This window comes from Jatropha curcas, chromosome 3 (assembly GCF_041381405.1).
Source record: "Jatropha curcas cultivar XTBG-Jc1 chromosome 3, XTBG_Jcur_1.0, whole genome shotgun sequence".
Taxonomy (NCBI): Eukaryota; Viridiplantae; Streptophyta; class Magnoliopsida; order Malpighiales; family Euphorbiaceae; genus Jatropha; species Jatropha curcas.
This window is the reverse complement of record NC_143153.1, coordinates 21,495,657-21,520,902: the sequence shown is the minus strand read 5'-3', so window position 1 is coordinate 21,520,902 and position 25,246 is coordinate 21,495,657. Positions and strand designations below refer to the sequence as shown.

Below are 25,246 nucleotides of genomic sequence, written 5' to 3'. Positions count from 1 at the left end.
GGGATTTGGGATGGAACTATGAAATTAATATCGACTCGAGATAAAAAATTCGGGACGGTTTTCGAGAATGGGTCAGGATTCCCGCAGTCTTGTGCACACCCCTACTTATAATCATTGGTATATCCCTTCACTTAAATTTTTTGGTCGAATCAGTGTATGGGCTAGGTTTAACTAGGGGGTCATTTAACAGAATTGGTTCGACTAGATCTGACCGAATAAATTTCCTGCCAACTAAAATTGTATCGAACACTGTGATAATTGGTTTGATTTCAAATTGAATCAGGTTAGTTCGAGTTTGGTTCGGTTATTCCAAGCTAAATAATATATTTTGGGTGTAAAAATTAATTCGATTAGCTAGGAAAGTAACCGAATTGAAAATTGAAAACCATTCTAATATCCTATTTGAAATGATCGGATAACCGATCTCTAAAAAACCTTGCCGAATCAAATGTCGGTTCGGTTCCGTTATTCTGTCTGGACCGAATTCTGCTCGCCGGTATTAACAACAGTGCCGTTTTATGTATATCCAGGGAGTGTTTGGTGGAGATAAATGTAATTGGCTCCTGTGGATGCGAGGAATTTCCTTTTAGGCCCCCTATTAACTTTTAACAGTTCCTTCCCTTCTACGGTTGCTTTCCATGATTCTATACTCTCCCTTGTAGCTCCCTCGTTGTATCTGTTTCTCCCCAGATTGTGTTAATTTACAGCATCAAATTCATAATATTTAAGGTATTTTCTCATATTATTATATGAATGAATCTGGTTATGACTTTTGGTTGATCTAATGTGGCTGAATTGTTACTGTAATATAATCGGACTTGAATTTTAGAATAACTCTTTTGCTTGTGTGAATTTCTGCAATTCTTATAGATGCGAGATTGATGCTGTTCTCTCATAAGCTTTTATCGTTTGATCTCCTGTTTACTTCTTCAAGTTTAGTTTGAATCCCAATGTGACTGTTTCCTTTTAGCTTTTAATTGAATTTATTTACCTTTTTCAAGGGGTTATTCTTAAACTGAGTTTTGGGGTTTTTTCTAGTGTGAACTAGTTCTTTGAGAGAATTGTCTAAATGGATTCAAGTTCGAGTCAACCAGAGTTTGATTACTTGTTCAAGTTGTTGATGATTGGGGATTCTGGTGTTGGGAAGAGTAGTCTTCTTTTGAGTTTCACATCTGATACGTTTGACGATCTCTCTCCCACTATTGGTAAGTGCTATTTGTAATTTGCTGTCTACTGTAGTATAGGATTCAAATTGTTCCTCTTGTACATGGAATCTAATGTATTGATATTATTGCAAAGCTAGAGATAAATGAATTGGCACTAACTTGATATGCGTAGTTCTTTTTCTGGTTTTTCTTCTTGGACTTCAACTGATGAAATTAAGGTTCAAACCTTTAACTTTATATTTTTGTTTTCGACATTGTTGGATTGGAACAAAGCAAACTGTTGTTTTCTTCTTGTTATATTTTGGTTTGATAAAATGGTTTTCTCTACATATAAAATGACTAGGAAATGCTTTAAGTGAGAGTTACCTTTTATAATATTTTATCTTTGAGAAATAATATATTTACATTTAAATTCGTTGTTAAATCTTCAGAAATATTCTCTTTCCTCTAGCTATTGAGTTATGCAAAATTATAATATATTGGAGTGTTATCATCACATTTTCTTTGTGGAAACCTGATTTACAAGTGTTTTCTTTCTTTAGTTTCTCATTCTGTTATTTGGTCTTCCTAAGCAGGTGTTGATTTTAAAGTAAAATATGTCAATATTGGGGGCAAAAAGCTTAAACTTGCAATTTGGGATACAGGTAATCTCAACTTTGTGCTATTATGATACTTGTCTGAGGTCGTGGCTATTTGTGTTAATCTCACACTTTACTTTTATATCATATCATAATGCATGTCTAATCCATGTCAAAATGTTGTACCTTTGTTAGCTCTGTGGTAGTAGCAGTATATGAGAAATCTGTTGACTGTTTAACTAAATTATATTAGTATTATTTCATATGTGAAGTTGCTTATTTATTTATTTTTGTAAGATTCACTCTATCAAATTGCAATAGCAAGCTGCAAATTAGGAGTTAGACCTCCCTAATGCTAATTTTATTGACTTCTTCACGCCATCAAACCACATCATAATAAAAAAACAAAATTTTCATCAAGTATAACCTCTGTTTTCAAGCAATCAGGATCACCTTGTCCCCCCACAACAAACTACCATATGCCATTGTGATTTTTATTCTGTATCAGGACTAACCGCAGCTTGCTTTCCTGGTTGCTGGGGTAACATGCATAGGGATTTCCGGGTTAGACTAACCCATTTCGCAAAAAGTAAATCTAAAAAGTTGCAGTAATGTTTGTAATTACTCTGGCAGCTGTGATTTAAAAAAAGCAAACAAAAATTCAAATGAAGAAGTTGAAATTGATTACTTCATCCAAATAGAACTGAGATTCAGATATCTTGTAATAGAGGGCTCTGGCAATGCCATGGCTGAAGTTATATTATCTAAGTGAAGTAGTGTGTAAATTTCCAGTTGTTTTGCAGCTCAGTTTAGCATGACTTACCATCTCAGGGGCTTAGTATTTTGCTACCTTCTTATGTTTGTTTAATTATGTTCTAAGGGTTCTTTCTTAACTTATTCTTCAAGAAAACTAGTATTTTGTCTTTTCGAAGTCTAACCTAATGATGCTGTGTGTTTCATCATGCAGCTGGTCAGGAACGATTTAGAACACTGACGAGTTCGTACTACCGAGGTGCCCAAGGGATCATCATGGGTATTTCCCCTTTCTTTGAAATCACAAATTAACAAAAAATAATCTTAGAAGCATCAATCTATCTACCACCAAGAAAAGGAATCTAGAGTGAGCAGAAATTGGAGTAAAAAATTCATAAAATGTTAGTAAATACCTGATCTGGTTGGTGGAAGTGAAGAAAGGATATCAGCAGTTTGAGATAACATTTCTCTGATTGGGTTAAGAAAAGCTTGAACTAATATCTATAATTCTCAACATTTCAATTTGAGATCAAACTATCATTTTTGAATTTTCTAGACAATTTAATTCATTTATAATAATAAGAAAGAAAGAATAGAGCTTATTTAAACTGTCTAAATATCAAATAAAGTAAGAATTTCAAAGTTAATGAATTGACCTAAAATTAAGAAAATATCCAAGACAGGAGAAAGAGGGGGGGGGGGACATTAAAGAAAAAAGGTAGAGATCGAAATAGTTCACTTTGAGTATTGTTCTTTGAAATTGAAATTGAAAAAAAAAAAATAAAATAAAATAAAAGGGAAAACACAAACAGCTGAAGTATTTGTTGAAGGTCATAGGTCTTGGCTTGTTAGAGGCATTAGGCTTGTGCCCTTTGTGCTTGCGCCTTTAACAACTATTGTACATTGAAGTTTGCAAATTCATTGCAATGGCTTATCTTTACTGCATGTGTAGGAATGTCATGTCGAAATTTAAAGGGTGTTTACTAGTTCACACTGATGTAGAAATATGGATGGAAAATTTCTTTAAACTAGCATTTTGCTTTGTTTGTGAGGTCCATTGGTTTAGATGTCATTGCATGATATTTTCTTGTTAAACAGTTGTATTCTCTTTGATGTGTTTGGAGGCCGTAATTTTGCCAAAAGAAAAGTGATTCTGTGAATTTTTCCTTTTTCATCACTTTGCCGCATAGCACTACCTTTTTTTTTTTTTTTTTTTTTTCCTAAAAAATCAGGCTCAGCTGTTAAGGGTTGGATGTTATTGGAGCTTACAGAAGTGTAATTACATTATTTTGAGTGGATACCCCAAATTACTTCATATGAAATGTTTTTGGAGCTTTTAGTAAATTGACCCCACTACAATTGTTCAAAAACTATGTTGAGGTGAGTTTTTAAATTGTTTATAAATTTTTGTTTCCAGCTCTAAAGGCTTGGGATCTCTGTGAGAAGATTTCAAGTTAAAATCTCTCCTAAAGTGTTTAGGAAGGAGGAAGCTAATCTTCAAGAAAGACTTTTTGATTATTCAAAATTCATTCATGTAGCCTAATTATTTTGTTTTCCATAATACATTAGTTTATTTCAAATTCTGATAGTGATTAAAACTTTGAATTATATGCATATTCTTCTTGTTATTTATTGATTTATTTACATAATTATTTATTCCTTTTTTTTAAAAATTATATCTTGAATTAACTTATTACATAATTGACACTAGAGAAAAAAGTTTTTGGCTGTCACTGAGCTTATATAACAAAGAAATTCGGTGCAAACTATAATTGATCCATGCCCGATTTGCATTGCAAACAAAGTTCTTAACTTATGTTTGATTGTGGGAGAAACTGCATCCCCTTCCTTCAGTACTTGTTTTTGTTTCCATTGATAATGGGATCTGTGATTAAAAGTCCTATTTTAAACAATTACCTATTTGATTACCTTCGCTGATCTTTTTAGGGCTTACATTCATTTAGAACTATAAATTTTTCAAAACTGTGCTTTTGATTAAGGGATAGCTGAGTGGTCAATCTTGCACCAATCATTTTGGTTACATAAATTAGAAACAAAAAAATCATTAAGATTCTGCTCATTTCAGTTTTTTTACCATATTTTGAAAACATGATTTTGTTTCCTGTTTAGCTTCTGGTGGTATGTTTGCACCAGTTGAGCTGTGAGGTCCTATTTGGAGATATACCGTGACTTAAAACTCTCTCATTCTACTTGCTAAAAATGCCTGATTTTTTTTGTTGATTAACAGTTTATGATGTAACACGACGAGAAACATTCACTAATCTTTCTGATATATGGGCCAAGGAAATTGACCTATACTCAACAAATCAAGATTGCATCAAGATGCTTGTCGGAAACAAGGTTGACAAGGTAATTTTTTGAGATAAGGATGTGACGATATCCATAGTAAATATGGCTGTTGCTTATTATTTTATCTCTTCTTTCTTTTCCTTTTTTTTTTCCTCTAAGTAAAAATGAAGAGGGGAAATTCTTGGGACCTTTATGCAATATCTTGTGCTCTGTTCTCTGTCTTATACATGTTTGCGCGCTTATGTTTCTTATCGATTTCAACTAATGGCCCTATCATAGCTGTTTTGTGCTTATTCTCTTTGATTCTTACAAATAAACTTGTAATGGTAATATGTGCACGAACTCAACTAACAATCTTATTACCATACTAGTTCTAAAATTGATTACAGTTCACCTCTAACCATCTTTATCCATGCTAAATCTGGATATATGGTAGAGTCCCTACTTATGGATCGAGTTATGGGTCGGTGGGAAGTTGGTGTTTGGGTGTTTAGGCTAGGGGTTTTCCTTGAACGACCTATGGTGGAAGTTCAGAAATCTACAGACTCGTCAAAGGGAGACTGTGACCTTACAAGAACTTAATTGGGTTTAATCCTCTCCTTTATTTCATGAGTTCTGCTGAAAATATACACAAATAGCAGACTAACTTTTCCTACAATCAAGGAGCAGAATCCTAAGTGGAGGATCATCCTCCCACTACTGCATGAATAAAGAAAGTGGAGGAACTACCTCCTACATAACAGGAAATAAACAGAAATGCTAAACAGAATTTGAATGACTAATTCAACAGCTCAATATGTGGGGGCTTAGGCCTGCGTGTGTAGACCTTCAGTTGACTGCTAACAATATACTACCCAAATCCGTTTTGTTTGATTAGGAATTCATAGTAACATTTTTCTTAACAACTTCTACTAATAATTTGTATTATTATATAATTGATAATCCTATAGAAGAAATCTTTGAATAAACCTTTTATTTGATAAGGTATTTAACAATTTGATTAAATATGTATAGAAATAATTTAGGTAGTAGGTATCTGATATATTATACACCTACCTGGTACCTACCCAACTAACTAAAAGGGCCAATTACTTCTGAATTCATACCTGGTACAAACTTGTTTATAAATACTCAAACTTTATATAACCAGATCAGGTACTTAAAAATAGCATACTGCAATCCCTGACACACATCTTTTTCATTGTCATTGATTGCTTGTTTTAGTTGATAGTACTTATATATGGATTGCCAATATATTCAATTTTTCTATTAATTTTAGAGTGAATAAAACTGAGGACTCATTTGGTAACTGGTTGGAGGGTCAATGTTATTAGCTGTGAATTTGAACTTTTTGGTATTTTCCGTTTCTTCGGATGATATGATGGGTCAATCATTTGCTTCATTGGTTCCAACGGTGGCAGCTGCGGAATCTGCTATTGGGTTAGCCATTTTCGTTATTACTTTCCGAGTCAAGTTGTTTCTAAGAATCTACTATTTTTTGGATATTAGTGAGGATATAGCTAGGAACAGAACAGAATGGAGGAAAAAGTTCATGTAGCAAACCCTAGTTAGTCGTTGCCTGTTTTATACTTTGTCCTATCTATTAATATATCAAATGATTTTAAAATTCCTCCTCAAATATTTTTTTACAAAAAGTATTTTAAAATTCTTTTTGACTTATACTTTGATTTGCATTGATATTAATTTGATCAGAACTGATATATGAGACAAAAGATTCATATAATCGATCCAATTAGTTTTCGGACTAAGGCTTGGTTGTTGTTGACAATGGTCTAAGACAATGTTGGCAGAAATGCAAAGTGATTTTCTTTGGTTTATCATTATAGAGTGAAGAAAGATGAGACTAATTAGGTACGGTAGTTGTTTTCCCCCTCGAATGTGAATAAAAATTCAATTATTAAGATATATTCATTTTTGTTATTTGAAGTTCTAAGATCAAGTTGGCAGAATAAGAGAAAACCATGAGATGTGAATTTCTTTCGTATTATCAAATCCATTTTCCAATATACTAACTTTTAGTAGAAAAACCAAAACCAAAAACCATCAATAGAAATGATACTAAAGAATAGTCCCTAAATTGTCTATGCCATTCTTTTAAACAAAGAGTGAATTACTATTTAGATGCCTGGTTATACTCGAATACTAATTTAGGACCTTTATTTTCAGAATTTGAATTATATAATTCCGCAATTTTATTTTTGTTACACTATTTAATCCTTCTATTAGTTTCCCCCAAATTCATTGTTAATCAGAAGGATTAAGTAATCAAGGTACTATATAACTAAATTTTAAAAATAAGGGTGCTAAATAGTGTATTTGAATATGCCTGGCTGATAGGCTAAATAGTAATTCACCTTTTTAGGCGTTTTCACAAGTCACACAACTAGCATGTGCATTCATTAGGTTTATTGACAATGGGACAAATGAAGGAACTAAATTTTGAAAATAAAAGCCCTGACTAGTGTATTTGAGTATAATCAAAGGACTAACTATTAGTTTCCTTTTAAACGAATCTCAAATAGTTCAGGCAAAAATTGCAAAATTGAAAGAATTAGCTAAAGTTTAACAAACACATAAAAAGTTTGGATTTTTTTATTATTTATCCTTCATTTATCGCTTGTAGTGTAAGAGGTAAAAAAGGTATAATTTTGTATGAGACATGTATATTGTTTGAAGTTTAATGGGAAGAAAAACATTCAAGGTATTAAACCACATGATGAAATATTTTTATCTGTATAACATTTCAATCTGATCTCTCTCTGCTGACAATCCACATATAAGTTTTTGCCTAAGCAAGAACTAATGATTCCATTTATTATACAAATGAATGCTGTTTATGTAACATCTGCACCAGATGAGGTGTTAGCTTGAGATGTTAACTTATCCCCAGATGAATCCCACATCAGCTAAGCACAAGGTGGAAGTGGTGTATATAAGGATGGGAAACTTTAGACTAATAAGACATGTTTTGGGCTTTGAGGTGAGGCTCTGGCTCAGGAACAAAACTGAGCAAGCTGGGTCCAAAGCAGACAATATCCTGCTAGGCCTGAGATGTTACAGACTTGGCGTCAGAGCCAAGCCTTGTCTATGGCTGGTGGTGGGGCAAACCTCAACAAGGACGCAATGTCCCATTGAAGGGGAGGCGGGATGAAGTGTTAACATCTGCACCAAATGAGGTGCTAGCTTGAGATGTTAGCTTATCCTTAGGCGAATCTACATCAGCTAAGCATAATATGGAAGTGATGTACATAAGGATGGACAAGTTTTAGATTGGTAAGACGTATTGGCTTAGAGGTGAGGCTCTGGCCTAGGAACAGAATCGTACAGGTTGGACCCAAAGTAGACAATATCTTGCTAGGCCTGAGATTTTACGGTTTAAATGTGATGCAAGTCTATATTCTACAACTCTTGGAGCAATATTGAACATTTCCATTTAAACTTGATAATATTAAGTACTATTGACTTGCTGTACAATTCAAATGCTTAGAACCTTTTTTTTTTGGCATGTTGGTGATGAGAATTCTTTTCTTTGGGTTAGTTTTTGCTTCTATTGTCTCTCATGTGTGCCTTGTACTTCTCCTGATAACAAGGCTACTAATTAATGAATTAACTCTTATCTAATGGAGTCAGGATATGTTTTGTTTTACAATTCTATTCAGCACCTCGATTATTGTTTCATATCCTCGCATGATACTAGCTTTTAGATGATATTCAACACACTATGGTCATAGTTTATCTATATATACTTCTCACCATATACAAAGATCAATTTTTTAGCTCTGATGTTCTCCCTTTTCCCAATTTCAGGACAGTGAAAGAGTCGTAACGAAAAAGGAGGGCATAAATTTTGCCCGGGAATATGGATGCCTTTTTCTTGAATGTAGTGCTAAAACTCGGGTGAATGTACAACAGTGTTTTGAAGAGCTTGTTTTAAAGGTACAGAAGATGTCAGCACTGCTTACTTCTTATCGTCTTTTTCAATTAGGCTGTTATTTTAGTTACATATGCTTCTATGTTTGCTTGCATTGGAAAATGATAATTTTAAGGTTGGTGTTTGAACTATTTCAATGTTTCTTTTTTCGATTAGGTAAGTCTGGTAAAAAATTTCTTGCTGAAATACAGAGATGAATTATTTTATCCCGTCCTTCGTGCCAATCATTTTGTTGAAATTGTTTCATTCTCTTTAATTTTGTTGAAATTGTTTTCGGAATGTGAAGGAAAATTAGATTGAAATTTTCAGATTTTTCAAACAAAAAAGAGAGAAGATAATGGAAAATGAAGAAAAATGAAGAAAAAGGAGATAATGAATGTTTGTAAGCGGTAGTATTTATTGTATAAAATGACCTATTCTGATTACTATATAACTATCTCATTAGAAATGAATGTCCATGTAATTTTTTATTAAATGCTATTATGTGAAAATTATGCAATTCACTATGTGTGGATGAATATGGTTTGAACTCTTTCATATTTTTTCCATTTAAAATATGAACTCTTTCATTCTTTCATTATGCAGATTTTGGATACTCCTAGCCTCTTAACCGAGGGTTCGAAGGGCTTGAGAAAGAACATCTTTACAGAGAAGCCACCACAATCCGATGCGTCAACAAGTAGTTGCTGCTGATGCTTTCTCTATATTGCAGTTTCATATCCTAACTGAAGAAACCATATTCTTTTTTGTTTTTCTGGTGACATGAAAATTACATGTAATATAAAAATCTTGTGATGTCTTAAAATATTTGTTTTATGCACATTGAATTTCAGTCGTGATGACAATTGAAGCCCAAAACTAATCACTGTTAAGAAATAAGATGAAATCGTTTTAACATATCTTAATTATTTTTATCGGTTTTGTGCAACATTTTACTGGCTTAATGGGGACATTAATCATTAATGTTGCTTTCAAAACTATGAATCTTGTACTAAAACCACAATGTTAATTGGTGGCTTCTATCCAATTTGAAAAAAAAAAAAAATCTGCATAGGAAATAATTAGTAAAAAGTAATCATAGAAATAAATAATAATTTTTTTAATTAAAGTATACAACTCATTTGTGATTTCAGTACAAATATGACGTGTGATCATAATCAGCAAGTATACAAAAGAATGATATTTTGTTAGCCAAAGAATACTATTTTGTTAACCAGATTAAATGATGGCTTTTTTTAAATAATCGAAGTACTTTTTTGCTTTGAGTTGAACTTTTAATTATATTAAAAATGTATTAATATTAATAATTAACACATGAATTAATTATATTAATGTCTACCTTTGTCCTCTCTTACTACATTTTGGACGCCTTCTATTATGATGCAAGTTTCAACGTACCGCATTTTATTTAATGTCTTAATATTCTTCTCCATGCTCAATGTTATATTGACACTCATGTGAGGAGTTTAAAACAAATTCACATATAGTTATTGCAAACTGGAAAAAAGTGGGAGACCAAATGAGGTAATGATGAGAACGTGTGTCAGTGGATCTTTTGGTAACTACTTCTGCAATTTATAAAATGAGTGAAGGAATGATGTAGAAGGCTCAACCAAATTATCCGACGAATTCATCAAAATCAATTCTTCAGCGAATTGATCAATTTACTTAACAACCTTGTCTTTATTTTTCAAGCATTGTCTATTTCCTTTTCAATCTAATTACAAGCTCTCTTTTCAATACAAACAATCAAATTCCCTTTACTTTACAAGCAATCGAAGCTATTTTTTTCATAATTTTTTTTACTCAACTTACTTTAATCGAACAATTGGTAAAACGTATATTCATGGATGCAACCCACACTCTAGAAGTTAGATTAAACGCATTCAATTTTACAATTGATGTACTAATATATCTGGCACACCCGCAATTTTCAATTCAAGTTGTTAGCCAGTCGTCGAAGATCCGTTGGCTCATTTTCCTTTGTGACCAATATTCTTTGGTGGCATGTGCAGCGAGACGCTGTTGTGCATCCCAACCATCTTTCATTTGAGTTTTAAGAGAAATCTATCATGACTCGAAAAAAATCATTTTGTTGTTGAGAAAAAACTGTTACTGGATCTCTGGATTTGGATGGAGGATTACGAAATAGGACTTGGAAGTCTTGAAAGAGGAGTGTCTCTTCGTGAAGAAGGAGAAATCAACTCTTTTGCCAAAATCCCACAAAAATTGCATTTACCTCGACTAACGACCTTAATAAACATATAGGTAAAATGACTTCTGTTTATGATGATGTTCTCATTAACTTTATTATTTTGATCTTCATAGAGAAGGTCACTAGAAAGAAGATTGATGATATAGACTCACTTTATTCAATCTCCTATTAGGAAGTCCTCTACTAAGGTGGAGATTGAAACTTCATCCAAGTGCACCAAGGAACTCGAGGAACAATCGCCTCGAAGTCCTTTGGGGACACTACCACTGGTCATGCTCTTGCTGAAGAGAGGTATCAACCACCACACAAAAGAGCTGGATCGATGCACCACCCATCAAAGGCGCCACTCCAAAAAGGTTGCTCCACTGATAGGCCCATAGTAACTCCACATATTATTTTTGGAACTATTAGTTTGATGACTCACCTTGGTGTTTATGAGGCTGAAGCTTCTCATGCTCCTTAGTTGTTGATAGGTGCAGAGAGAAGTCAGGGAGCTAAAGGAGTCAGTTTTACCACAGTTCCCTAGAATATATATGTTAGTGTCACTATAATTGCTCAAGTGACAGGTAACCCCATTCCTCAAATTCCCTAAGTAACGATGGAGATTTTGAGGGACACTATGCAGCTGTATGGGCTTGGCCTCTGATAGGTTGACCGCCTAGAATTTGTGAAGCCTTATTTATAAACCATCGACAGAGAGAACCCTTACACTAGGGGGTACAAGATTTCAAACTTCACCTTATTTTCTAGGGAAGATAGACTGTTGATCTTAGAGCACATTGCTAGATTCACCATCCAATGTGCGAACTTGCCAATTTGGAGAATTTTGCTAGCTGTAAGCTTCGATTGTTTTCTAACTCCTTGACATATACAACTTTCACCTGGTATTCAACACTCTCAAGGAACTTAGTCAACTTACAATATGAAATAGAATATCTCTTACATACCTAGTTTTTTAGAGCTGAGCTAAAGGTTTGTGGGTGAATTGTCCAGACTGACATAAAGAAGTCGAGAGACGGCTGGATCATTCATAACAAGGTTTAAGAAGCTAAGGAACAAGTGTAAGGTGTTATTACTTGAACATGAGTTTGTCAAGATAGCTCAGAGAGGCTTGGACTTCAAGCTGAGGAAGAAATTCCAAGAGATGGAGTTTAGAGATTTTTATGAGCTGGCAACAAAGGTACCAGAATATGAGGAGCTACTTAAAGAAGAATCATAAAGGAAGAAAAGCTCAAGAGGGACCTATTATCAAAAGCTTCATCAGTAAATGATCATGGCTAACTTGGTGAATTTAGGTTACTGTGTGTGTCCAAACTTGGAGCTTTAATAAAGACAGCTCCTCAAAAGAAGAATTTCAACTCAGAGACTCAATTCACCTTTAATGTTATTAAGATCGAAGATATCTTCAATTTCTTGCTGAAGGAAAAATTTATGACTCTTCCATCTGGTCATAAGTTGTCAACAAAGGAAGAGATGAAAGGAAAGCAATACTATGATTCTTAGAACCATATTATTAATAGTTGGAGTTTCAGGAATGCTCTATAAGATTGCATTAACAAGGGAGTCTTGAAGTTCCCTAACAAAGAGCAGATACTGATAGATGATGATCCTTTCCCACTTGTTACATTCATCAATACTATTAAGTAGATCTGAGGAGTATCATTGAATCAATTGAAGCTGCAGCAATATTGTCAACAAAAGTTTCCAAGGAGAGTTGGTCCATGTATTGATTGCTTTCCTGCAAAGGCAAGAGTGGTTAAATTCAGCCAAAGTTTCAAAGGAACCAAGATTTGTTGCTTCCCAGCCTGTCAAACCTAACAAGAAGTGGATGATAATGCAGAGGAACAAAGCCTTGGAGAAGTGGAGGAAGGCAACTCTAGCTAGTTCCAATTATGGAATTAAGAAACATAAGTTATATCATAAAGCCATAGGTGATGGCGTACAATCCCAAGGAAGACCTACAGAGAAATAAGTTTTAGAAGGTAGCTTTTTAATTAAAAAGGTACCTTTGCCTTTTGATTATGTAGTTAAAGGAATAGTCGTGCCATTTGAGTTCTAGAAGTTCCCAAAGGAGACATGTGTACCTTAGGACGAAGCAACTTATGAGAAATTAGAGATATGCAGTTGAGTCATTATTCAATATTCCAAGCCTGAAGAACGAAAATGAGAAGTGCTTGAGAAGCCTGTAGAAAGTATGATAACCATTATATATCACTGCACACATTGATGGGAAACCCATTTCAAGGGTTGTTATAGACAATTGATCGTCATTGAACATAATGCCATTCAAAACACTATTAGCTATTGGGAGGATAAAGGAAGATCTTATAGCCACTACTATTTTAATGTTTGCTTTAATTGGTGATATGTCAAAAGCTATGGGAGTATTATTAATAGAGACCACAGTTGGTAGTAAGACGTCTTTGTCAGCTTTCTTTGTTGTTTAGTCTGCTGTTAGTCATAACGTGTCACTAGGAAGGAACTGGATTCATGCAAACTAGTGTGGTCATCCCGATACCAACAGCTAAATACGTAAGAACAATGTAGATGATACTTTGCCACATATAAAGCATATAAATAGTCAATTCCATAACAATTCATGAATAAGGTAAACATGCCTATTGATCATTCTTCTATAAATGTGTAAAGGGATTCACAACCTATAAACATCCATACAATTCCAACAACTATAAAAAAGCATAGTTAATATCTCAAATGCATCATACCAAAGTATTATCAAGGCAAAGTAGATAGACAATCAAGGTTTGTATCTTGGAATTTTTGCCAAGTCTACTGGTGGCATGAAATATCGGAGGAGTATGTTTTATGACTCTCTATCCAAGCTTGTACCTGAGAGGAAGCAATAGATCAAACAAACAAATGTCGGTGTGGTAGAAAACATACCTATGGAGTTAGGTGGAACATCTAAATCTTAATTAGTGAGAAGAGGAGATCGCGGAGCATATGACATATGACTTAGTGGAGTTGCCTCAACTCAAAAAAATATCTCTAGAAATAGTTGATGGAGAGGTTGAGGAATCAATAGCAAAAGTCTCTTGAGAGGTAGAAACTTCATATGTTTCTACAAGATCTATATTATAATAATGATTTAGTACCTCTGAGTCGTTTGTAAGTACCTCTAGCTCATTTGTTGTAATCTCCATGAAAAAGCATTTACAAATAAACAAGAGATCATAAAAGCGATCGACAATAAGGAAGGGTGCAAAGTTTAACAAAGGAACTTACTTGAATAATTGGTGCATTACAAATGGCATTGCCCAAGGAATTAGCAAATGAAGTAGTGAAACCTGTTACAAGAAAATTAAATGTACATAATTCAAATTTCAAATTTCTATTCATGTTAGAGGAACTAGTTTTTTTTCCCTAGTTAGAGTAGGAAAATATTCTCACTGGTGCCAAAATCTAGAAGAATGGTTGCCAGTGGAATTGATGCCGAAAATCTGGTGTCCGTTCCAAATTCTAGAATAATTTTTTATTAGGTTTCTATGGCTTTGATTCTCCATAAATTCACCAGAGACAAAATACAATACCGAACCATTCAATTCTCATTCACAAATTCATTGCCACCCCAAAGTACCCACTTTTCTATTATATTTTTTTTATCTAAAAAATAATATATATATATATATATATATATATATATATATATATATATATATATATATATATATATATATATATATATATATATATATATATATATATATAATGTACTTTATTTGTTGGGCTGCAGGCGAGCATTTTCAATTAGATTCCATGATTGAAAATAGAAAAATAAATAGGATATAAATGTAATAATACATTATAAAGGTAAGAATTCAGTTAACCAAACCAAATTAGCTCGAGTTCGATCTGTTCAAATATATTTTTATGGTAACAATCCAGAACCGGATAGTATAAAATCTATTCAAACCGAATTAGCTAGTTGCATATAAAGTCGGTTAATTTTATATGGTAACCGAACTAAAGTAGAAAATCAAACAGTTTTCTATATCCAAATCTATCAATAACCAAAATTTTAAAATAATTATCTGAATTTAACATCATAAGCCGGTTTAGTTTAATTTTTAGTTAAAAATTGAATATTGCTCACCTTTGAATACGTGCAGTTCAAATTGTTTTTGCATCTTAAAATAGCTAATCAATTTATAATTTTATTTTTTCTAATCTCTGTTTTCAATAATTTCAGCAAATACAATATTCAAGTTGTTGAGGAGGTAGAACATGCTGTTAATTTCTATATACAACTATGGTAGAACATGCTGTTAATTTCTATATACAACTATTAATGTATTTTCTCTGTTTATTATATTGTATGGGCAATTGCTGTATTGCAATTTGTGGGAAGTACTAGTGTACTACCAATCAAGAGGAGGAATAAAACAAGAAGGAAGTTTATAACAAAAATGGTAAATAGCTAGCAATTTTTAATGGTTTAAGCTTCCATTTCCTCAAATTGGTAATGTACATACCCATTAATTACACTGGTTGATATATAAGATAATTCTTTTAAAGAAATCAAATTAATTTTTGGATGATTTGAAGTTTAAAATTAAAAGAAATGTAAAGTTTATGCGATTTACACCCTTAAATTTGCGGAGAGTTATCATGACTTTACATTTTCATATTTCAGTAATAACTATATTCCTCATCAAAATAAAATTTAAAAGTGTGAAGTCATAACTGAACTCCTACAAATTTATTTTATTTTAACAAGGAACATAACAGTTACTAAAATGTGAGAGTGTACAGTCGTGATAGGTCTCTACAAACTTGAGAACGCTATAAGGTAAATCACATAAACTTTAGGAGGAAATTTCTTGGGGCTAAAAGAAATATATCATTCAAAAGGTTGGTGCAAGATTATGATTGCTAAACAAAAACTTTGCATATTATCACAATTGCACCTAATTTTAACTATAAGATCAATTTAATTTCTAAATTTCATTGTTTTTGGTACAAACCGAATTTCATTTTGAGTATACTTAAAAAAATTTAAGAAAAGGATGTAATTGGAATAAGTCACGAAGTTAAGGGCACTGGTGTTTATTAAAAATTTGCCTATTTATCTAGCAAAAGAAAAATATAAATAAATGAAAATAAAATTGAAAACCAAATTAGAAGCCAGAATCAATCTGCTGGGAAAAACCAAGCGGACAATGGGTGCATGTAAGGCACTCATTTCCAATCTGCAGCTACCTTCATCACCATCCGCGCCAAATTCGCACAAAACCCCGAAAAGCTCAAACACCAACAGGCGCTTATTCCTTTTATCTCTTCCTATATGTATTACTTGTACTAGTACTACTCTCGTTCTTCCTAGCAATCTCTCCATTGTTCAATCGAATTCTTCGTTGGCTCTTGCTGAGAGCTATGACCCAATTAGCCAAGCCGAGAAAGACACCAGCTCCGCAGTATCTCGAAGGATATCGGAGGCTATAGAGTTTTTGGATAAAGGGAGGGAATTGCAGGCTCAAGGTGACTTCAACAAAGCTCTTCTCTATTTCACTCTGGTTGGTTATGGACCCCCTTTTGGCTTTACATTCTGTTTTCTTTTATTCTAGGGTCTCTTTTTCCTTCCTCTTTTTTTTTTTTTTTTTTTTTTTTCTTTGTATTTCCTATATTTAGTTAGAAGTATAGATGCCGAGTAGAAAATTGCTTGTGGCGTTGGGTAGCGCAGGCTAGGCAAAAGCTAGTGGTGGTGGTGGTTCAAGGTTTCTGGTCTTTTGAAACAATGCCATTAATCAAAAGTGGGAGTCAAGTTATTTTGCTATTAATTTGAATTAATAGGATTGAAAATCTATTTGTTTGTGGGTCTGTCATATTGCTGAGAAATTAGGCATCAAAGGGTCAAATTGTTCCATTGGAATAAGATTAAATTAAGCTTGATTCACCCTTAAAATGGAATGGGAATTGGAATAGATATTTATATCAGACATATTGTTCCATGACTGCATTTGTATTCCATTTTTCTGATGATTGATTAGACTTGCTGAATTTTGGAAATTATGACAAGCATATTAGGTAATATTTGATCTGTTTCCATGTAAATTGAAACGAAAATAAAAAATATCACTAAATATTTTTATTCTCTGAGAACAGCAATTTGGAATTGCATATCATTTTCATTTCCAGATCCAGTGAATTGGCCCGAAGGAAAGTAATTACCCTACAGTTACTGTAAAATGGAAAGACCACTTTATTTATTTTTTGTAACTATCTATGTAGTCTTCTTAGGCTTCCTTTGGTAAAATTGCTTTCTATGCCTTTCACTATTGTATAATGGGAAAAAAAAAGGGAGAAGAGGAAGAAAAAGGAGGAGAAAAGAGAAAAACTTGGGGGGGGGGGGGGGGCCACCTCCTTTTTCGGTCTTTTCTGTAGTAAAATTGTGATTTTGAATGAAGATTAGGTAATTTCTTTAAAGCTATTTATCATTTTCCTTTCTTTTCTTGACCCTTAACCAAGAAATTATCATTCCATGCTGTTTTGCTATTTATGCTGGAACCATCTGTTTATCTTTCAACTTGAAATCCTACTTCTCCAAACCTAAGCCACCAGTAAGATACCAATATAAATTTCTTGAATTTATCTTGTTCAATCCACTTCCATACTTTTTACAATAATACACACACACACACACACACACACAGAGCATTCATGTGCAAGGCTAGAGCAGAAAGGGGCGTGAGGGATTGGAAAGAAAGATAGTAACAACACACACAGAGAGAGAGAGAGAGAGAGAGAGAGAGAGAGAGAAAGAGCATTCATGTGCAAGGCTAGAGTAGAAAGGGGCGTGAGGGATTGGAAAGAAAGATAGTACCAATTTGTTCTTGTAGATTTTTTCAGAGCATTTGGTGTCTCATTTCCTTATTTGTGTGGAACTCGTGTTGCTGGACATTTCTTTAGCTAGATTTTCTGCAAACATGTTACATAGTAATTGATATTCTAAATCGTAGTTGTTGTGTATCTTTGGGATACTTAAATCTTCTTCAAGGATGGTTTTAAAATTAATGTTATTTGGAACTTAAGTGTTCATCAAGATGTTGTAGAAAGTTAACAAGAAAATAAATGAGTTTCAATTTCAAAGTAATATTCAATCATTTCTTTGAATTTCTGGTAGATTGCAGGAGTAAATTTTTACTCCCTTTTCGTCACACTAGATCCCATATAAGAGGAAATTTCCTTAGATTTCATAATTGATTTTATTTTATTTTATTTTTTCATAATTAGAAAGTGTTGATATATATATATATATATATATATATATATATATATATATATATATATATATATAGAAATCAATTGAGATTGCCACATAGGCTCTATGTGTCTATAAATTTAGAATTGCATTTCATTTTCATTTCCAGATCCAGTGAAATGCCCTAAAGGAATGTAATAACTCTACAGTTATGGTAAAATGGAAAGACCACTTTGTGTACATTTTGTAACTATCTTTTTAGTTATCTTACACTTCCTTTTGTAAAATTTCCTTCGATGCCTTTTGGTTCAAGTTTACCTCACAAAACCTTCTTTTTCAGTCTTTTTCTGTACTGAAATTATGATTTTGAATTAAGATTAGGTATAATTTCTTTAAAGCTATTATCATTTTCATTTTCTTTCTTGACCCTCAACGCGATATTATATTCTGTTGCTATTTATGTCAGAACCAGCTGTTTATCTGTCAATCCTTCTCCTCTAAAAGCTAAGCCAATACTAGGATACCTATGTAAATTTCTTGAATTTATCTTGCTCAATCCACTTCCTTGCTTTTTACAATCGTGGTATCCAATGATTACTTGCTTAGTTAGGTCAAAATATGCAGCTTTCTTTCAAGATGACAGAGCTAGTGGACAGTGTCTTAAAGTGGAACAGCAGATAAAGAGAGAGAAAAAGCACTGATATTCAAGTGTTGAATTTAGAGGGCCTAGAAAAGTGCTAGAGATGCCAACTGCAAATTCTGTTGTGCGTGCGTGTGTGTTTTTTTTTTTAGTGGAGAGAGAGAGAGAGAGAGAGAGAGAGAGAGAGAGGGACTGGAAGGACAATACCAATGTGTTCTTGTAGTTTTTGTCAAAGCATTTGGTGTCTCGCTTTCTTGTTTGTACGTAGAAGCCATGTTGCAGGACATTTCTTTTACCAGATTTTCTGCAAACGTATTAAATAATTCTTCATATTCTAGATCTAAGTTGTTATGGATCTTTTTAATGCATATATCTTCTTCAAGGATGGTTTCAAAATTAATGTAATTGGGAATAATATTAAGTTTCCATCGAGATGTTGTACAAATGTGACAAGATATAATAATCAATCACTTCATTAAATTTCTTGCAGATTGCAGAAGGAAATTTTTACTTCCTTTTTGTCACGCTGGATCTCACCTAAGAGGAAGTTTCCTAGTGGGGAGTACATAATTGTTTTTAGTTTTTTTCATAATTAGCAAGACTTGGAAAAAATAAGATCTATATTTTGTATTTAACAAAGAAATAATATCTCTATGTGCAAACGCACACATGTCAATTGAGATTGCCACGGAGGCACTATAAGTAGTTGTATTTACACTTCCAAGGCTCTCTGCGCAGTTGTATTTATACTTGCTAGCACTATTGGTTGCAATTCTTAATAAGAAGACACATCCAAGGCATCAGATAAAATTAGAAGTCTCTAAATCTTCCAAGTCATCCGTGTAATTTCTGATGGAACAGCTGCCTGAGCTTAACAATTGCAAAAGATAACTGAAATAGTTTGTGCACCATAAAAATGTAGATATAACCAGCCGTATGCTGATTTGTCATCTGTGAACACACTACAGCGAGTTTGATTTCATCTACTTCAATTATCTGTTCATTGCTGATCTTTTTGGATTTGAAGACCGTAAATGCTTTTTCCTTCCAATCCGGCTACTTTCTTGAATGATGCAATTGTCTTTTGTGACACCATTTAGGCCTGACCATTCTTATTCACCATGAAGCAAAACTTGGCTTGCAATATTTGGAGCTTAATTCATTTTCCTTAATGATAAAATGTATGCTAGTATTTCATATACAAATCATATCATGTTATAATATCATGACCAATCACTTCTACATGTCATTGCAGGTTGTTGAAAATTACAAAGACTTCGCGTTCTCAGAATATGCAAGAGTGGGGAGAGCACTGGCCCTCTATGAGGTTGGAGACAAAGAAGAAGCTATTGCTGAAATGGAGGATGTTTCAATATCTTTGAAGGGATATCCAGGTATTTTTCAAGATTTTATTTATTTATTTTCACTATTCTCTTGTTTAGGTTTTATTTTTGTTTATTTATTCTGTTTTTTCATTTGATATTCTTCCCTTTAATTATATTTTTTTGGTGGGTGGTTGACAGAAGTACATGCAGCTCTTGCAGCAGCCTTGTATGTGGATAAACATGCCCCTTTGCTAGCAGAAAATCAGTTCACAATTGCAACTCTTCTTGATCCTCACTATACAGACCTTTCATATGTTAAGGAAACTAAACATTGGCCTCCAAGTTTGGTCAGTTCCTTGCAACGCTTCATCACGCTCTCTTAGAAATCTGAATTATAGATACTAGACCTGAAAGAATGCATCACATGGCCATCTTGGAATTTGTTTGATCACCAATTGCCGAGAATAAAGCACAAGGGAGTTCAAGATTTGTGTGGGAAGCTATTATTTGGCTCATCTGTTCTAGTATTCATATGTTCAACCTTTTACCATTTTCTTACCCGGAGAGGGATTTTGGGATCAAAGTTATTGTATTATAGTATTGACTGTCTATAATCATAGACCATACGACTAGTTAGTGATTTTCTATAGCAGGTTAGCATGTAAACATGATATATTTCAGAACAAAGTATAATTCTCTTGTTTGAAGGCTCACTTCTCTTCTGTGCTCTGTTATTGCATCCTTATTTTAGTCACAGTTGACCAACCTAACTTATTCCTTTGCACTTTCTGCTTGATTAATGTCTGCAGACCAGAAACTAATGACAAGTTTGGTTATAAAGCTTTGTTGTTAAAGTACTAGCTACGAGTAAGTATCGCTACTGAGTATTCACGTGCACATAGAAATGATTTGTACTTGTAGACATCTAAAGTTGGAGACACCGGCTTTTGACATTTTAATCCAAAGGGATGCATTGTGGTCTGGTAATGTTGCATAGCTACAGTTCTTTTCAACTTGTGCCTGAGGAAAAAGAAAGTGCTATATCTCATGCTTGCTCAGCGAGCCGGCAATGTAGACCATTCCATTTGGTCTTATTTTCAACAATACTTAAATAAGCATATGTCTACAGCTACTTTATTTAATAAGGGGCAATCAACCCTTCATTCTTGACTGTTAAGGTCATTGTGGGTCCTCTTCTAAAAACAAGAATACTCTTCTGTTGGTTTGGTGCGCCAAAAATTTCTACCAATAGCAGTTTTCATGTGAAGCAATGTGCAGACAAATATTCCACTAAGCTTCCTCAAATTCTATCACGGAAATTTCTTGAATTGGATAAGGAACAACCTATTCATTTATTTTCTATACAATGCCAAACTTTCCAGCTATTAGGGCATGTCATATCTGGCACGAGCTATGTCCTTTCAAGATTAGAATTTGTGTTTCTAATCATAGATGATCCGAAATTCTGAATATCAACTTTGAACTATGTCCTTTCAAGATTAGAACTTGTGTTTCTAATCATGGATGACCCGTAATTTTGGATATCAACTTTGAATCTGTTTGGAAAAATTAGTTTTTTTTTATTTGAGTAGCTTTGCATGAGTTAACCTTTTATATAAAACGCTACTTTAATATCTAAAAACTAGTTCAAACGCTATGTTACTGAACACTATAAAAAAGAAAAAAGTATTTTGTCACAATACTAAAAATTACTTGAAAAACTGATGCGAAACACAACTTTTATCTTATGGGCATGGAATGCTTGAATTTTGATGAAAGCTAACTGTTCAATTGGCTATGCAACGTTGGACTTATTCGCTAAAGACCGCTATTTACAACCATTGAATCAAAGGGAGTTTACATCTAAATTTATGTTCCAATAATTAAACTAAAACGCACATGCAAGAAGTGGGTTTAACTTGAAATTAATTTTGGTCCACTTCCGATTGTTTGAAACAAATTGCTGAAAGTACACCATCTGGACTATGAGTGGTGAATGAATGTTAAATTACTGCCTTAAGATGCATATATAGATTAACATTTTCTTTGCACAGATTCTTTCTTTTATAGAGGGAAATCCTTCGACCCTTTAGAAACAAGCTCCCATTACATTAATTTTTTTATTTTCTTTGACTTAAAAATGCTTTTGTTCCTCATTCCACTTGGATCTAAGAAGCTTAAGCAACATTCTTGCATTTGTTTTGGTTCTAACACTGCACTGGCTCTGCAGAAGCAATAACAACTGGGTCAAAACTCCGCGGCAGATTGCTTCTTCCCTTGCCTGTAAAGAATCACTGCAGATTACCATTAGTGATCTAACAGCACTTTCACTGCCTTCATGATCTGACACCCTGAAAACCATCTTAACTAGAGAACTAACACCATTAGGATTATTTATCACAGCATCTTTTGCAGTCTCTACTCTTAGAAGAATCTCAATTGTTGCCATTGCTTTTGGTGCCAAGTTTCTGACATTTTCACGTCTTTCGGTGTTAGAAATGTACATCAGGAGTCCATTTATCACACCTGCTTGAACCAAATTCTCTCTATTTGATTCCAAGGAGCATAATGCATATATGGCTTTGATTCCAGCCTCAGGTACTCCACTAGTCTGTTGAACAAGAAGAATTAGCCCTTGCAAGATTTGGCGATTTTCTCCAATTATAGCACATAGCTCTTTTGTTTCTAAAGATGATGATATTCCTTCTATAAGATGACATAAACCCTCTTGCATCATGCTACTTCCTTGTTCAAGCAAAATTCTGAAAGATTCCAACTTGGATTCTTCTTTTAGCGTGTTTAAAGATTCTAATTCGCCTAGAATAGGCAGCAATTTTAGAATAGAAGAAAGTGATTTCTCTGCAAAATTGATGCTTTCTTGGGATAATTTTGATTCTACTGATCCAAAAACTAATTCAAACAGTAAAGGCAAGAAGCCTAACTGGATCAAACAAGAATTCCTTGATATTAATTCATCGGATAGAGATTGAATACTTTTGAGTGCTTGAAACTTCTTCTCCAACGTAACCTCATTAGACACGAGACTGTGTTTAAGTGAAGCTAAAGAATCAATTGTTTTCAAGTAGTCAGGATCTAATTGAGGACCCATTTTCAACCACTCATCGATCAAATGGCGAAGAGTGTGATTAGGAACCATGGATATATCATGAAGCTTCTGCATTGTAACGGGGCATGTAAGATTACCAGTAGAAAGCCATTTTTCTATGCTTGATCTGTCATAGGTTTGGCCTGTGCATAGAGTTACTGGATCTTTGAACAAGTCTAGGCTAATTGGGCAAATGAACAAATGAGGTATAGTCATTTCAGCTTTGTTCATGGAAGAAAGCAACACAGGTTGAAGAACACAAATATTAAAAAAAAAAAAGGGAAGTATTGGTGTTGGATTGATGGTATTGGATAAAAGTTCAGTACCTAAGAAGTGGGTGCTGAAGCCATTGAGGACCACTAAAAGTGCACAAAAAGGAGAGAAGACATAGAAATATAATATAGAATGCAAGATTGTAGGTTATTATAGGAAAAACCTTAAAGAAATCTCCTGAACTAAACAATGGGAGAATTATAGTGGAAGTGGGCCTTTTTTTTATGACTTTTCCTTTTCTCAATTCAGATTCTTCATGCTATAGTCCAGAAATGGGCATGTATTGAAAATATGGAACTAACTTATGATGGCATAAAAATAAAAAAGGAACCAAAGAGAAGAAAGTGCTAGGAAAAGGTCAGATAAGAAAAAAAAGGGTTAGCAATAGCAACCTTCTTCTTCAGTCCATACAGCCAGTAGCAGCCAGGATTTGATAGAAAGAGAGTTAAGGACTTCACTGACAATCATGGAAGAGAAAGAGAGACGGAGAGAAGGAGAAAGAGAAAAGAGAGGCAAAAGTGCAAATCTTAGATGGAGGAATCAAAGAGAACAACAGCATACAAACACTAGAGAGAGCCAAAAATGGGCCTTACTCCTTGGTGATAGGGTAAGATATTGCAACTAATAATATAAATGATTTGTGGGAAATGGTCCCCAAACTTTCCATTCTTCTTCATCCCTTTATTTTATTTTTTTCCCTGTACCTATCAAAGCAGTCAAACTGACCCACCTAAAGAAAACAATAATTATTAATGTGTTTAATTGAAGTTTGAATGCACCCACATTGCACATTCACTTGAAAATGAAAGATGATGTTGGTCATCACAGGACTCATGGGAATAACAATAGTATGGCCAAGAAGCACTAGTTATATATATTCTCTTAAGGAAAAAAAAAAAAAAAGAAAAGAAAAAAAAAAGACGGGAGAAATCATACCAATATGGTTTCAAGCATTATCCAAATTTCTGCATTTCAATTTATTTGAATTTTTGGGATTCTTACTTTTTAGTTTATTTGTAATTTGGAGTCTAATACCCTAATCTGCTTGTAAATGATGTTGGCTTTAGATTTTAATTAAAAAAAAAAATTAAATTTAAATGAATGCCAAAGTAGGATCCTTTAGAGATTACAATTAATGAAAATAAAAAATATTTTAGTAAACTGATAACAAAAATTATTTGCAGCTATAAATAATATAGAAAGACAAAAGGAAAGAGTAACATGAAAGGAAAAGTTAGGAGAAAGAGACTGAAATGAAATTAATCTTCAGTTTATTTTCGAAAAATAATTTATAAATATACATTGATAAATTGATAACCACTATCGTTGCTTACCAGCCATTGTCTGTTACCATTACCACATGCTACCAGCCACTTCCCGCCACCACAATTAGTCACTAGGTTAAAATTTATTACTTTTTTTCTCATTTTTAACAATGAATTTTTAATTTTTTTTATAATTTTATATATTAAAAATTTTAATTTTTAACTAATTTTCAATATTGTAACCAAATAGAAAATAAATTATTTAGAAAATATGTTTTTAAAAATATTTCTTGAAATATTTTTCAAACATAACTTATTTGTTGAGATAAACTGAAACTTAGTAATAATATGATGTATACGTCACATATTCCAGATTACTTAAGTTAACGTATATATTTAGTGGTTGTACGATTGTATATAATAGGGTTATTATTGTAGCTTCAT

General features: G+C 33.3%; 3 protein-coding genes across 5 annotated transcripts; 2 read left to right on the top strand and 1 right to left on the bottom strand.

The window, feature by feature from the left end:
* Window positions 1–546: 546 nt before the first annotated feature.
* On the top strand, window positions 547–9,656 carry LOC105637287 (ras-related protein RABC1). Of its 3 annotated transcripts, XM_012220720.4 has the most exons (8): window positions 548–729; window positions 871–933; window positions 1,039–1,205; window positions 1,742–1,810; window positions 2,712–2,777; window positions 4,746–4,867; window positions 8,636–8,764; window positions 9,345–9,656. In XM_012220720.4, exons 3-8 carry the CDS (start codon window positions 1,070–1,072, stop codon window positions 9,450–9,452), a joined length of 630 nt encoding a protein of 209 aa, XP_012076110.1. In that variant the 5' UTR covers window positions 548–729; window positions 871–933; window positions 1,039–1,069; the 3' UTR covers window positions 9,453–9,656. The 3 variants fall into 3 exon arrangements, with proteins under 3 accessions (XP_037492851.1, XP_012076110.1, XP_012076109.1); XM_012220719.4 differs by lacking the exon at window positions 871–933 and having other exon boundaries at window positions 549–729; XM_037636923.2 differs by lacking the exons at window positions 871–933; window positions 2,712–2,777 and having other exon boundaries at window positions 547–729.
* A 6,446-nt stretch (window positions 9,657–16,102) lies between these two features.
* LOC105637288 (uncharacterized) lies at window positions 16,103–20,871 on the top strand. Its single transcript, XM_012220721.4, has 3 exons — window positions 16,103–16,508; window positions 20,089–20,227; window positions 20,357–20,871. Exons 1-3 carry the CDS (start codon window positions 16,155–16,157, stop codon window positions 20,539–20,541), a joined length of 678 nt encoding a protein of 225 aa, XP_012076111.1. The 5' UTR covers window positions 16,103–16,154; the 3' UTR covers window positions 20,542–20,871.
* A 1,247-nt stretch (window positions 20,872–22,118) lies between these two features.
* Window positions 22,119–24,173, bottom strand: LOC105637289 (U-box domain-containing protein 26). Its single transcript, XM_012220722.4, has one exon. It carries the CDS (start codon window positions 23,493–23,495, stop codon window positions 22,293–22,295), a length of 1,203 nt encoding a protein of 400 aa, XP_012076112.1. The 5' UTR covers window positions 23,496–24,173; the 3' UTR covers window positions 22,119–22,292.
* Window positions 24,174–25,246: the final 1,073 nt, after the last annotated feature.

Coding starts and splice junctions, on each gene's coding strand:
- LOC105637287 (XM_012220720.4), top strand. CDS start 1,070: ATGGATTCAAGTTCGAGTCAACCAGAGTTTGATTACTTGTTCAAGTTG. Junction 4,868..8,635: donor TCGGAAACAAGGTTGACAAG/GTAATTTTTTGA, acceptor TCCCAATTTCAG/GACAGTGAAAGAGTCGTAAC. Junction 8,765..9,344: donor TTGAAGAGCTTGTTTTAAAG/GTACAGAAGATG, acceptor TTCATTATGCAG/ATTTTGGATACTCCTAGCCT.
- LOC105637288 (XM_012220721.4), top strand. CDS start 16,155: ATGGGTGCATGTAAGGCACTCATTTCCAATCTGCAGCTACCTTCATCA. Junction 16,509..20,088: donor CTCTTCTCTATTTCACTCTG/GTTGGTTATGGA, acceptor ATGTCATTGCAG/GTTGTTGAAAATTACAAAGA. Junction 20,228..20,356: donor ATCTTTGAAGGGATATCCAG/GTATTTTTCAAG, acceptor GGTGGTTGACAG/AAGTACATGCAGCTCTTGCA.
- LOC105637289 (XM_012220722.4), bottom strand. CDS start 23,495: ATGAACAAAGCTGAAATGACTATACCTCATTTGTTCATTTGCCCAATT.